General features: G+C 39.7%; 2 protein-coding genes across 4 annotated transcripts in view; both read right to left on the bottom strand.

Moving 5' to 3' along the window:
- fezf1 (FEZ family zinc finger 1) overlaps positions 1–3,991 on the bottom strand; it is a 5,127-nt gene extending 1,136 nt beyond the window's left edge. Inside the window, exons 1-3 of the mRNA XM_008311615.3 lie at positions 1,964–3,991; positions 1,037–1,171; positions 111–243 (exon numbers count right to left, since the gene is read on the bottom strand). Of these exons, the coding sequence (XP_008309837.1) occupies positions 111–243; positions 1,037–1,171; positions 1,964–2,779 (1,084 nt within the window). The 5' untranslated portion in view covers positions 2,780–3,991. The remainder of the gene's footprint in view (positions 1–110; positions 244–1,036; positions 1,172–1,963) is intronic.
- A 2,115-nt stretch (positions 3,992–6,106) lies between these two features.
- Positions 6,107–14,335, bottom strand: part of cadps2 (Ca++-dependent secretion activator 2) — a 104,407-nt gene continuing 96,178 nt past the window's right edge. For all 3 annotated transcript variants that reach the window (XM_025056111.1, XM_025056112.1, XM_017033227.2), the window contains 2 exons: positions 10,374–10,478; positions 6,107–9,425 (listed from right to left, as the gene is read on the bottom strand). In XM_025056111.1, the coding sequence (XP_024911879.1) occupies positions 9,255–9,425; positions 10,374–10,478 (276 nt within the window). In that variant the 3' untranslated portion in view covers positions 6,107–9,254. The remainder of the gene's footprint in view (positions 9,426–10,373; positions 10,479–14,335) is intronic.

The following is a 14,335-nucleotide window of genomic DNA, read 5'->3' as shown; positions in this document are numbered from 1 at the left end:
AGGATTATTAATTATTTATTCAATCGATAACACACAGCGTGTAGATTCAGTTGTTAATAATTGTCGTTTTTTTTCTCTGTCTTCGTGGATAGAATGTAAACCGTACCCACCTTTCTGATGAAACCCTTTGCCGCAGAACTCGCAGACAAACGGCTTGTATCCCGCGTGGATGCGTGAGTGCGTGTTGAGGGTGGAGCTGCGGTTAAAGGCTTTCCCACACTGGTTACACTTGTGCGGTTTTTCCTGCAAGAAAAAAACAGGGATTTTAAATTCAGAAATTACTTAACAAAATTGAAAAAAAAAAAATTTAATGAACGTCAAACAGTTGCAGGACCTTTTCACCTGCACTAATATGTCACATTTTTTCAGGATTTTATTTAATAAAAAAATAATTTGATTTTCTTTTACAGGCATATTATTTTTTAAATAATTTCCACGTTAATAAAAAATAAGAAATTACATAGCACACATTTCCAATATTTCTTTCTTTGCCTTGATTATTTAAATAATCGAATAAAATAATAATCAATTGCATAAATCTGATCAAAATGACAGCGGCACAGACATGAGAGGTCTTCCTGATTTAGAATATCAAATAAAACATTTATAAAATGTGATTTTTCCCTCTCTTCACTTATTTATTTCCCAGTGTTTTCCAGAAGTTAATCCTCGTTTTTAAATGTTAATCCGTGTTTTGTAAAAACGTATAATGCAGTCAGAAACATTATAATATCATTTCCTAATACGCAACATCAAGTGTTTTCCCGCTGCTGTGCAAAACCTTTTAAAACAGGATTGGACTCCAGTGAAGTCAATTTTGATCAAATAAAAATATTTTTGAGATTCGTTTTGTCTTAATAAATAAAATTCAGTTTAATTCTATGTATTTATACAAATATACCATCGGCACCAGACCAATTTGATAAACCAAATAAACAACAACAACAACAACAACAACAAACATGGATTATCATCAAGTAAGAAAATGTGAAACGATGACATTTCCATGGTGTGTTGTGACGTCAGCCGTCAGTACCTGAGTGTGGATGATCTTGTGTCTGCACAGAGTGCTCGCCTGTCTGAAGCCTTTGCCGCAAACTTTGCACACGAACGGACGCGCGCCTGTGTGCACGGGCATGTGGCGGGTCAGGTTGTAGTGAGCGTTAAACACCTGAGCAGAGGAGAGACAACGTCAATCAAAATACTACTAATACTGATACTGGTAGTAGTAGTAGTAGTACTACAAATAATAATAACAATAATAACCATCAACAATAATCACAATAATCAAAACAACACTGACTCTAAACAACTAAAACCGGACTCAGAGATTGAACTTTTATGAGTAAAAATATTAAAGTTGAGGTAGAAACAATAATTAAAATTACTATAAAAAATAAATCTTAATAGTTGTTATTGTTATGATTATTACTATGATTAAATAAAATATAATAATAAAGTTATAATAGCAATGATAATAACACGTATTATTATTAATATTGTTGTGGTTATTATTATAATTATGACTATTATTATTGTTATTGTAATAAACGTGCATTATATTTATTATATTTATACAACTCTGAATTGTAATAATTCATATCGGCTCATTTACTGGTCCATTACTTTCAGCTGACTGTGACAATAAAATAACCAAAGTAATATATTTTAAAATATATTTAAAATGTTCAAATTAAGATAATAATTTATAATAGTTTTAGCTTGTTTTTCTTTAAACAATTCAAAACATGACAGTTTATACAAAAAGACTGAGAAATTGACGAAATAAAATAAAAAAGAAATGGAATTTTAGGAGAATATTTAAACATTTTAACATAAAAAAATGTTGACCCGTTCATTTAATTCCAATCTCTTTGTTTTTTGTTTTGTTTTGTTTTGTTTTTTTCTAAATTCAGCCGTTTATCGATTTTGTACCGACTGTTTCATCTCGACCAGAACTCACTTTTCCGCAGACCTCACAGGTGAAAACTTTGGGCTTGTTTCCGGGACACGACCCGTTCAGTCGAACCGCGGCGCCCGCGGACTCCTTAAAGATCTTGTCGGTGAGGATCTGGTCCCGCTCCTTCATGTAGTGCTGGATCTGGCTCTGGGACAGGTCCTTGAAGGCCTGGACGCCGGACACGCCGTACCGCTCCCCGGCCTGATGGTGGCCCGCTTTGCTCTTCTCCGCCATGAAGGCTTTGTGGCGGGCGCTGAACAGATACGAGGCCATCGGGTGGAGGTTGACGAGCCCGGTGGACGGTGGACACACGCCGCCGTCACCGCTGCAGTTCAGGTAACACACGGCGCCCAACGTGGGGAAAGTGGATTGGTTGACGACCCGAGGTCTGAAGAGTTTGTACTGACCGGAGGTGTGGGTCACGGCCGGGTCCTCCTGCTGGTTCTTACAGTTCAAGCCGAAACCTAAAAAGTCTGCCGGGGCAGCGACAGAGGACGCGTCCAAGTGTCCCGCGTCCAGCCCGGTGATGCTGAGCCTGTGGCCCGGTTCGTAGCCCAGCGGCACCAGTGGGATCATACAGTGCAGGGAGGACGGACACATGTCGGGCTTCCCCACGGGGGTGGACTGGAACCACCCGGGGAGCTGTATCGACCTGGGTTCGGGAGTCCTGGCCATAATCCGGTCGATGGAGAAGGCGAGGGGCTTGTTGGTGGCGCTGCTTCCGCCGGTGCTGATCATGTCAGAGCCCGCGGGCTGGCTCCCAGAAGCCGGGGGGGAGCCGAGGATCCCCGCTGGGCGGCGGAGAGGTCCGTCCATCATCTCCGCATCAACCGCGGAGCAACAACGAGGACAAGGAACTGTTGGACGGGAGCCGGAGGCTGAAGAGAGGGAGGGAAGGAGGGAGGAGGAGGCTGCTCCTTACCGGCCCGCGGGAGAGGGCATCATGTGCTGGGGAAGCCTCCCTCCGAAGCACGGCTTATTGACGGAAGAAGGACGGCGGCTGCGGATCGCTCGATAACGGCGTGCGGTGAAGCCGAGACCTCGACGATCGTTGCGTCTCAGCAATGCGGGCGGAAAAGTGGATAATTTGCTCCAATTCGCCTCCGTCGATTTTTCAACACTTTTCGCCGCTGGAAGAGGTGGGAGAAGAGGTGGTGTAGGAGGAGGAGGCGGAGGCGGAGGAGGAGGTGATGGAGAGGAGGTTGTCCTTTACTTCGCAGGACTCCTGCTCAACTGGAAGGTATTTGGTAAATCCCAGGTCTCCTTGTGGCTTTTTTCATGTGACATCATTCTTTGTGAATGTGAGTTCACCAACCAGGCGGCGGCCGCAGGGTCACTGCTGCTGCTGCTGCTGCTGCTGCTGCTGCTGCAAAAGTTTTACTTCAGTCTCAGACGGGTCTTTGCTCCAGAAGACAAAAAAAAAAAACAAACTCTGCTCTTTTACGGTTTGGAGAAAAGACGTTGGCCTGATGCTGTTGCTGATGCTGTTGCTGATGCTGTTGTTGCTGTTGCTGCTGTCGTGTGGCTCAACTTAGAGCAGAGAAGAAGAGTGAGCAGAAAATGAGCTTAAAGACATTGATCTCAGTCTGTGTGGGCTCTGGCTCTCACTCCACTTTAACTCACGCGAGTTTTTTTTTCTTTTTTCTTTTTCCCTTATTTTTACGCAGCAGAGTTGTCGGTGCCAACCCCCTCCGTGACTGAAAAGACTAATGACAACAGATTAAATGGTAGGAAACAACACAGGGAAAAACCCAAACAGCATTTTCAATTATTTTGTGCTTCATTTTATAGTCATTTTAAACAGTCATTTCTACGAAAAAAAAGAAAAAGAGTGAGACGTCGGTGGTTCTGTCGGTGTGGCCACACTCCTGAAGGAAGAAACAGTGAAGAGCGGCGTTTCGTGAATGACATTTAAAACATTTTAAAATAATTTTCACATTCAATTTTTGCTCGCGAAATACAATTAGCGGTAGAATAATTACAACACGAAATAAATATAATTTTATTTTTAAAATGTATTTGACGTTATAAATAAAGTTTGCCATTTTATACTTAAATTCTAACGATTATTATATTATTATTATTATTAACTATGTATTTTTTTTTACTATTGTTTTTCTCCTACGTGTTAATTCTTCTGGGAAATTACTACAAGAATTATTAAAAAAAAATAATATTTTTTTAAGTGTTAATTTATACTCGTTTTGACTTAAATAAGTTAACCACAACAAAACATTTAATAATAATAACACGTTGTAATTAAACAACAATTAAAACATATTAAGTAAAAATAATTACTCTTTTCTATGAAGGCATGTATTAAGTCACATGTAATTGTAAATAAATAAATGAAAGGAGAAAAACAGCGGCGTCAATCAGTCGACTGATTAAAACTGTTTTCATAAAATATAAATACATCGAAAACGCGCGGTGAAAACAGAAAAAAATAAAAATTGAAAAAACATAAAAAGGTCTCAAATTCACATCAATCAAACGAAACTGGGGAGGTGACAAATTAACCGTGACATTTAGTCGACTAACTGACGAGTAACTGACGAGTAACTGACGAGTAACTGACGAGTAACTATGAAGCAGTTAAACAACTATGTCCTTATAGAATTGACCAATTTAACCATTCACTGAGTTCGTTTTAAAAAATGACAAACTAAGATGATTTTTAATGGTCATTTTTGGACCAGAAAACCAATTTAATGATTTATAAAAAAGTGAACAGCAGTAAATATCAATCAATAAGAAAGATTTTTATTTTTTGTTGCGATATTTAGAATATTCCTTTTATGACACGGGTATTTTCATAACGTGTTATATGATAAAATAAAAGATATAGTTTTAATGGGACAATGATATGAACATAATTGTATTTATTATATTAAATAATTCTACCTCTACATTTACATTAGATTGCATTTATGCATTAATTTAGCCAAAGCGAATAATTATTATTATTAAAAATATATTTATAATGTTCTTTACATGGAACCGACTCTGATTTATAACACAATCAGAGTTGGTTTCAATGATGATTTCGTTTTTTGGCCTTTTATCCATATTTCGTCATCGTCACTGTACAGTTTTATTCATATTTTATTTAAAAAACACATTGAAAAGCAGTGACGTTGACACTATTTGATGCAGTATTTTTAAAGTGATTTTTTCTTTCAATTAAGGGAGCTGTGTTCAACTCAGTACTCATTTTAAAATACTTCACTTCTTACTGGAACCGTTGTCATCTGTGCCTGTAGACTGTTGTCTAAATATATTGAAAAAAAAACTCTTTAGTAGGAGTTTGTTTAATATTTAGAAATCTATAGATGTAGTTAGAAATAAAACAGAACAATTAGAAACAACTACATTTTTTTTACTGCTGAAATGTTAATATAATCATCAATTTGTGAATTTTAACACGAATCATGAATTTTAAAAACTCAGGTGGGAGAATGTGGAGCTGGGCTGCTGCAGCACACACAACAAACTGGGTTTTATTCCTATTTTAAGGCTTGTTATTTCAGAAGTGTCCAAAAACTCAGATGATCCAGTTTAGTCTTCGCTAAAAGGCAGAGGAAACTACAGTTCACGGGTTAATTTAAAGGCTGGCAGTTAAATGGTTACTGTAACATGTCAGTGGAAATACAACAATAACAGGACAATGTTTGTCAAAAATAAATGAAAACGTTCAATTTTCATTCAAAACCTCTGTCAGGTTTTAAAACACAACAAAGATAAAAAAAAATCTAATTTTAAAGGAGTTTATTAAAAAGTCAAATATTACACTAATTATATACATATATAAGTGTGAAATCACAGGTGATTTAAAAACACTTTTATTTCGGACACTTAGATAAAACACCTGAACAAAACAGGTGCACAATCAGACAATAGAAATATACTTTAGTTTTGAGCCTTTAACTTAGTTCAACTGCACTGACACAGAGTGGGCGGGACACTGACACACACACACACACACACACACAGTGACACACACACACACAGAGGTCAGTAAAGCCGACCAAACGTCCAGGTCCATGTGGTCCGCGGTGGGACCGTGAACCACAGTCTACAGCTCAATAGGATTCTTCACGACAGTGATTGACACAATGATGACGGCAGATCTACGACTACGACCACGTGTTTGTTTTTGTTTTTTTGTTTTTTTTCTTTTGCTCGACCACCGTCAGTCACAGGACGTTTTCCCAGACCATCGTGATCTGAACCGGAAGTCTTTTCTCGGTACGTCAGGTGCAGTTAAGGAAGCTGCGTACACGCGGCGCTACGTCAGCTTGTGTTTGAAAACACGTGTCTCTTTGAACATTCCGCTGAGAACTGTCAACCTCAACGGCAAACAATCAGAACAGTGCAAAATCCGTGATTCAGTCAAAGTCAAAGCCGTTACGTTATACGTGAAGACAGCAGTGAAAAGCGTCTCCAAAGCTCTGGCCGTTATTACGTCATCGTCAGTGATGACAGAAGTCCACCAGTTAACAAGAAGTTGAGAATTTAAACAAGGAAATACAATAACGATAGAATTCTTAGAATTGTTTTTTTTTTTTTTTGGTCCGAATTAAGGTGTCCATAAAGTGGGCCACAGAGATCGACTCCTAGTTTGTGACCAAGAAAAATGTTTGCTGCTGCCAAAGAAACACCTCTAGGTCAGACTGAGGTCAGACTGAGGTCAGACTGAGGTCAGACTGGGGTCAAGTACAACAATGTTACTCATAGAAACATTTTTTTTTGCTCAGGTGACACAAAACGTTTGACCATTGATATGTTTCTTTCTTAGGGACAGACATGTGACCCAAAGAACACCAGCCCCACAGTAAAGATGGAGGTGAGAGTACAGTGTAATACTAGGCTACAGTGACCGTAAAGCTTTGAGGGGATTAAAGAAACTATTAAAAAAAAAAAATGTAAATGTCAGAGATTCATGACAGACGACTTCACCGAAGAGACATGGGTGAGACATCAAGAAGAATAAAACAAAAAACCTTTTCAAAATATGTTGAACATGGTTTCTGTGTATGAATAAAAAAATACAATGTTCTTCAATGAAGCCTATGTTTAGAAACCACAAAATACTGGCCTGGGGGCCACTTCTGGCCCGCAATCCCACCACATTTGGCCTGTGACTAGATCAATTTAATTAATTTTAATTTCATTTTTTCCTCCAAAAAATATTTCCAATATTTTTTAAATGCTTTAGCTGCTCTTTTAAAAATGAGGAAAAACAATTTGAACTCTAGTACACACTGTATTTATATGAAATTAAAACTCTTTCTTCTAAAGTATCAGATGCAGTGCTACAATGAAAGGGCGGCGGTGGCAGTAGTGGCCCCCGGCCCCCGGCCCAATGGACTTTGAGACCCTGGATCTGGAGAAAATATGTATAAAATAATTCTCATGTTACTAAAAGTGCAGGTCGCTGATCTTAGAACAGAACAGACATTTTATCCGGTGGCTAATGGGTCGTGTGACTTCTTTAAATTTGAGTGTTGAGTCGTCGTCGACAAAAAAAGTACATTTGGACGTTGAGACCAAACCAACCAATCACGGCTCAGGAACTGTAACAACCAAAGCAGTGAAACATTGGAGCATGAATTAGCCAAATAAAAGCCCAACAAATAATTCCTCCACTCTAAATTTAAACAGCGCCGTTAGCAGTTAGCGTTTTAGCTGAGTTAAAAAGCTGCCTCTTGTGTTTGATTTGTGCGACTTTATTTATTCTGACCTTGTGTGAAACAGCTGTCTTGTGGTATTTGATTTCAGATGCCAAAACAATGTTAGCCAGCTAATTAACTGCTGGAGATAATCTTGGTTCAGTTCACGTTCAGTTCAAACCACTGTTTCCATAATTATTCCGCTGCAGAGATACGACATCTAAAAATGTTTGTGCTAACGAGGAAACTGGTCCAGATGTAATTAAATGATGTCCAATCAAATATCACCAGTCAGTCACTGGAGCTAAACCAGTCAGGATGGCTGAGTGGTGGAGGCTCAACCTCAGGTTGCCAAACTTCATGTACTGTAGGACAGGAAGTTGTGTTCTAACAGACCTGGTCCTGTTTAATGTAAACCAGTGTTTCCCAACCTATTTTGAGCCACGGTACACCACTGGACAAAAATCTCACCGAAAATATAATACTCTTCTAATTTAAATTTACTAAAAAATGTACTCCTGTTTAGTTGAAGACAACGCTGATACACTGGCAGGAATTGAAGAAAGACACAAAGATCTTCTTCAACATGATCTTTTTTTTTTAGTTGTAATAACCATCTGCTGCCACCTAGCAGAAGAGGATATAACTGTTCTGCCTGTCACGCACTGACAAACAAAGAAACAATATTTGCAATAAATAAATAATAGTTTTTTAGGCGAATTAAGTGAAATTGGATCATTTTCCGTGGCACACACAGAGGTTGGGAATCACTGATGTAAGTGACTGGGGTCGGGTTCTGGTTCTGAAGCTGTGAGATACAAACTGTGTTTACAAAAACACCAGACAGTCCAGCTGTCAATCACACACAGCGTCCACTCGTCAACTGTCATGTTTTACCTTCTGTTTTGTCCTAAATGGGATTTTTTTTTATCAATAAAGACCATGGACTCTGAGGGAAAGACTGCAGTTGATACCGACTCAGTTCTGATACGATCATTAAAAGACACCCTACGATCCGACCTAAAGGGTTCGTAAAGAGTTAATATATACGTAAAAAAAACGTACTCTACTTCACGGATTTCCGTTTATCGCGGGCGGTCTTGGACCATAACCTGCGCAATAGACGAGGGACCACTGTATTTCTCTGGTTTTTGGCTGAATAAGGTGGTTAGATTTAACGATTTAACTTTTTGTTTTTATAGTATCCCCTTCTGCGAGTTGAAAGGAAGTTACACGCTCCATGTTTACAAACAATCGGAGAAAATGTCTGGTTAGTGTTTCTTTAGGTAGAAAACGAACAACAGAACTGATGGGTTTTCTCAACCAAATTTGCTTTGAGTGTTTGATGCTAATAGATGATGCTAATGCTAAATGATAATCAATTTAAATCTTTGTTCAGTTTCTCCTTTTTTTAATGATCATATCCTTAAGTCTAAGTGACCAATGATATTCTCTCAGCCTCGGTCTAGTTTGAACCTGTTCAGTGATTCTGTCCAGCAGTGTCTCAGTGTTAGTCTTGGACAAATTTGTCCAGAGAGTAACAGAAAATCCTGACATGATGGCGACGACAGCGGAGTTCTAAAAGTGTGTGTACATATATCTGTGTGCGTGTGTGTGTGTGTTCAGTCCTCCTCCTCGTCGCTGTCTCTCATGCTGATGCCCTGCAGACTGTCTCCTGCCTTGACGGCAGTCGTGGCCTCCTCCACCGTCAGACGGTTGTAGACGGTCTCGTAGCTCTTGTTGTTCAGAGTGCTGTCCAGCACACCCTGCAGTCTGAAGTCACGGTAGGTCTTCTGATGAAGGTGCAGGAGGAGGGAGAGAGCGGGGAGGAAGGGGGAGAAAGGAGAGTGGAGGTAAAAACAGAGAGCGTCTGAGGAATGCAGCTGAGCTGAAGCTCTTCGCCGTACTGGAGGACAAAAGCAGGACGGACGAGGCCAAGGACACACTGAGTCTTTTATGTGTTGGCCTGAGAGGGTGGACGGACGGAGGTGTCTGAGAGTTGATTTTTTTTTTTTTTCAGTAAGAAGCCATTTTTAATTCCCAGTTGTACTGCGTTCATCAGTAAACACTGAAGAAAAGACAAAGGCAGTGACAGCCGGGGGTGTGTGTTGGCAGGAGTCTGGTGATACGATACGTATCACGATACAGGGACAACGAGACGATACATATGGATGTACTGCGATACTACAGGCACGATGATAAATGGAGTTATTGTGAACAATTTAACTGTAAGAAAACTGTACGTTTTAACATCAGGATTATTTGGATAAAGAAATAAAATGTGTTTGACTCAGAGTCTCTGTCCCTGTACAATCAACTCGTGACTGGAGGTTCGAATGCAGCACAAACATGAACCAACGCCATAAATATTTTCATGATATTTGTTCATGAAATATCCACACACTGCTGTAGAATAGCAAATACGGTATCGTTAAACAAAACGTGGCAGTATTTTAGTGTTTTGATCATTTTTTTACACCCCTGGTAAAAGCACAGTCGGAGTCATTTTCCCCTAACTGTCTGACCACTGACGTTTCCTTCAAGGACACAGTGCCATCCATGCTGGGATTTGCTTTTTCTTTTCTTTTTTGAAATGTTAATTTCCTTTGGTTTTTGTTTTTTTTTTTATGAATGAGTGTCAGAATAATCACCAGCTGATCTTTTCAAACAGCACAGGAGACGTTCTGAAAGTACAGGCCAGGCTATTTGAATCAAAAAATTAAAAAAATCCTTCTTTTTACCTTGACAATCTTGATGAGTGTTTTCAGCTGGTACATGTGGAGCTGCAGGTCCAGTCGGTCAGTCAACCAGATGCACACAGCCTTCATGCAGCTGCTGTACCATTGCTGCAAGAAGAGGAAAACGACACAGCGTCAGACATATATATGATTATTATTATCAGAAAAAAAACCTGTTACCAGAAAATTTGGTACATTTAAAAAAAGCTAATAATGTTAATATTTATTTAAAACACATGAATATATATGAACATACACATATATAAACATATATATTTATATATACATACTGTATATATATAAATATATATATAAATATACACACACACATATATATATATATATACATATATATGTATATATAAAAAATCAATGTGATGATTTTATTGTCCAATCCAACAGGAACGGCTTCAGGTAAAGAATGTCCACTTGAGAAGTGACCAAACAATGTTTGAACCTTTTTTTGTTTGTGAAAAGCAGGAAACAACAGAAAAGTCCATTAAAACTAAACCAGACATATGAATATGAGTGGTAGAACGTTTCATTTGGTTTTCGTAAATTTTGTAAATGGACATTGGAGAACATCAAACCCGAGGACAACAAAAGACACGTTCGTCTTCTTGAGTTTTACCTCCGTCTCATTTCCCACTCTGTTTCATTCCCTCTTCCTCCTCCTCCTCCTCCTCCTCCTCCTCTGACAGAAAGGTACATTGGGCCACTACCGGACAAACGCGGTGGGAGACAAATTTCATCCACTCCAGTTGTACAACTCTTTAATTTTCTTAAATTTACTCCTGCCTTCACCACCTTCTCCGCTTCTCGTTTCCCAAATGAAACATTTCTATGCAGACATTTGAGTTGTATGTGATAATCAACCTGCCTCACAATGGCCTCACGCTCTGGCTGAGGTGGTGGAGGATGTTGAAATTATCCACTGCTCTTGTGATGATTTCCCCTCATTTTCTAACCCTGCTCCTCCTCTTCCCCCTCCCTCCTCCTCCTCCTCCTCTTCCTCTCTGTGTCAAACAGTTATTTGGATCTCCAGGTTCCTCAAAGCCACTAATCAGCCGCCTGACGGCTCGGTGCGAGCAGCGTTAACTGTTGTGGAAATTGAGTACGAAGGCGTTCCTTAATTGAGCTGATTAAGGAATTGGGGTGACAACAGATGGAGGAAATATGTCGGGGAAGCAGTGCATTGTGGGTCTGAATAAGTCTGTGTGGGAGAAAAAGGGATGTTTCTGTGATCATGCTACAGCAGTGATGTCACACATCTGTGGCGCTAATGTTCCTCACCCACTCACTCACGCCAATCTTTACTCTGACCCTAAGCCTGACCCTCACCCTCACCTTGAACCAACTCCAACTGACTTTCTAATTATGTAGTAAAGGTCTATTAAATCAGATTTGTATCTTTAAACTCATTAACTCATAAATCTCGTTTCAAACTTTAATGTTTTTTTTTCACGTCACTAACTTTGACCTATTTGACCTTTCGTTTTAGTCTCCAGTCCTAAGACTTGACCTGGGGTCTGCAACCTGTGACTCTTTATTGAAACATGTTTTCCCTTCTCTCCAGATCTGTAATGTTGATTTCTTTTTCATGTGGAAACAAACTTTAGTTTTGCATAAACATTAAATCTGGAAAAACCAAAGTTTAATGTAATAAACACACGAGAAATTGAATTGGAAATGAAACACATCAGTGGTGTTTGTCTTTATCTGTGGAGTTCCTTTCTATAAATGTTTATGCTATAACATCGTGCGTACGTTGCTAATACTACCACTCCCTCCAGTATACAGTAGATATATTTTGACGGGCCAGCTCTAATACACCTTTGATATGATCCCGCGGGCCAAATATAATTACACCAGGGGCCAGATCTGTCCCACATGCCTTAGTTTGACACCTGTGGCCTAGATGTTTCTCTTTGCTGTCCAACATTGCTAACTGTGTTTCAGGAGTCGTACTACAGACCACAGAACGAGGTGGTTCACATGTGAGTTTTCACCCATTAAATCTGTTTTGTTCTGGATCCTGTTTTCATCGATCTTCTCCTGCTAATCCTGTTACAGAGACACAGAGGGAGCAGCAGCCATTTGTTGAGAACGCGGCGCTGCACAGGTGAAAGGAAAACATCCGAGGGAGTGGGACTCTTAAAGGACTTCAGCTTAAAAATTCATATTCTTCCTGTCGTCACAGCCGGACGGTTTCATCCACTGCTACTTCACCAAGGTTATTGGTCTGGTTATATCTCCTCGTGTGTGTGTGTGTGTGTGTTTGTTACACACAGACATGTTCCCTGGTGATCACTCATACACAAATAGACAGACAGGCTCATGTGAAGAGAAAATCACAGCTGCGTGTTGGCGTTCCCCGTCACCATCCTGTGTTTTCTCCCACTGCTGGCTGTGACAGACTTTTCTATATCTTCTATCTCTATATGTAACAGTGTCAACAAACCGTCTGTTTGGGGGAAAAAAGACTCTGTAAATATATTTGACTTTGATTTGCAGGAACCAGGCAATTGCATTCTGCGTAACGCTGCTGGCAGGAAGCCTGAACGCTGCGGCTGCTGCACCAACACGGGATTTATTTATTTCTCCTTTTACACAAAGTGTGCATCGGTGTATGTGTGGTACCCGGGGCCGACTGAAGACACTTTAAAGCCCCGTCGTCAGCCCCCACCTCACCCACCCAAGTGCATGACTGGGCACTCCTGAGCTCCATTAGACTCACTCTCCCCAAACCCCCTTCTCCTAACACTTACACGTAAATCAGCGCGGCACGACTCATGTCCCTGCCATCACACACCCAACCCTCGGAGGAGGCGGCGGGCGGCAGAAATCCATCGCTCTGCTTCGTGCTGCTAATGTGCACGGAGGTCTGAGCTGCCATGATCGCCGCATTGACTCGCTCCGGTGGGCCAAGTTGTGTTTGACAACTTGCCACTAAAATATTCTTTTAAATCTCAGGCCTGGTGGTGGGGGAGGAGGAGGGGAGGGGGCAGAGGGAAACGGACAGTGAGAGACGGAGGGACGGAAGAATGGATGTATAGGTGTGTTTTCAGCTCCTGCAGAATGAGCCCACAGCCCTCCGTGCTTCCTAAGTGATAAACAGGTCAACAGAAGCAGTTTGTGTTTTCAGCCTCAGAGCTGCCTGCTGCTGCTGCTCTCAAAGTGGAGAATCGAAAGTCAGTCCACGTGTTTAGGCGGCAGCCTGAGAGCTCCGCTTGAACAGATTTTATTAAAGTGAGTGCACTCTAGTCAAACCTTAATGTCCACTGCTGCTGATTCACATATGAAGTGCCCACTAGTGTCACTCTGTCATATATAACCTGGAAGTAATGTTTAGACTAAAAGAGTCCTTTTAAAAGCAGAAATCCAAGTTAAAAATTGTAACTGACACAATTTGAAGGTTTGCTCACACGTTAGTTATATCCAACACAGGAATATGAACAAATATACATATATAATATATACATACATACTTAAATAAATACATATATACATGTAAATATATATGTACATATACACGTACATATATGTACATATATACATAAATATATAAACATAAGTATAAATACACATATACATATATACACATATATATGTATGTACATATAAATCTATATGTACATATATAGATACATATATGTACATATACACGTACATATATGTACATATATACATAAATATATAAACATAAGTATAAATACACATATACATATATACACATATATATGTATGTACATATATATGTACACACACACACAGGAGCCTCAAAATGCCTATAACAAAGGAGATGTAGAAATGTTTGTCATTTGTATTTATTTTTATCAAGAATATATTTCAAATCTAAACTATTTATTGTCAAATGTTTAAGGCAGCGAGCACAAAAGAACTCCTGTTGACTTTCAAACAAACAGGAGACTGTAGGGAGTGGATCCATAGTGGATCCATATATA

This window comes from Cynoglossus semilaevis, chromosome 6 (assembly GCF_000523025.1).
Source record: "Cynoglossus semilaevis isolate Cse_v1.0 chromosome 6, Cse_v1.0, whole genome shotgun sequence".
NCBI classification, from domain to species: domain Eukaryota; kingdom Metazoa; phylum Chordata; class Actinopteri; order Pleuronectiformes; family Cynoglossidae; genus Cynoglossus; species Cynoglossus semilaevis.
This window is presented reverse-complemented; position numbering and strand designations above follow the sequence as displayed.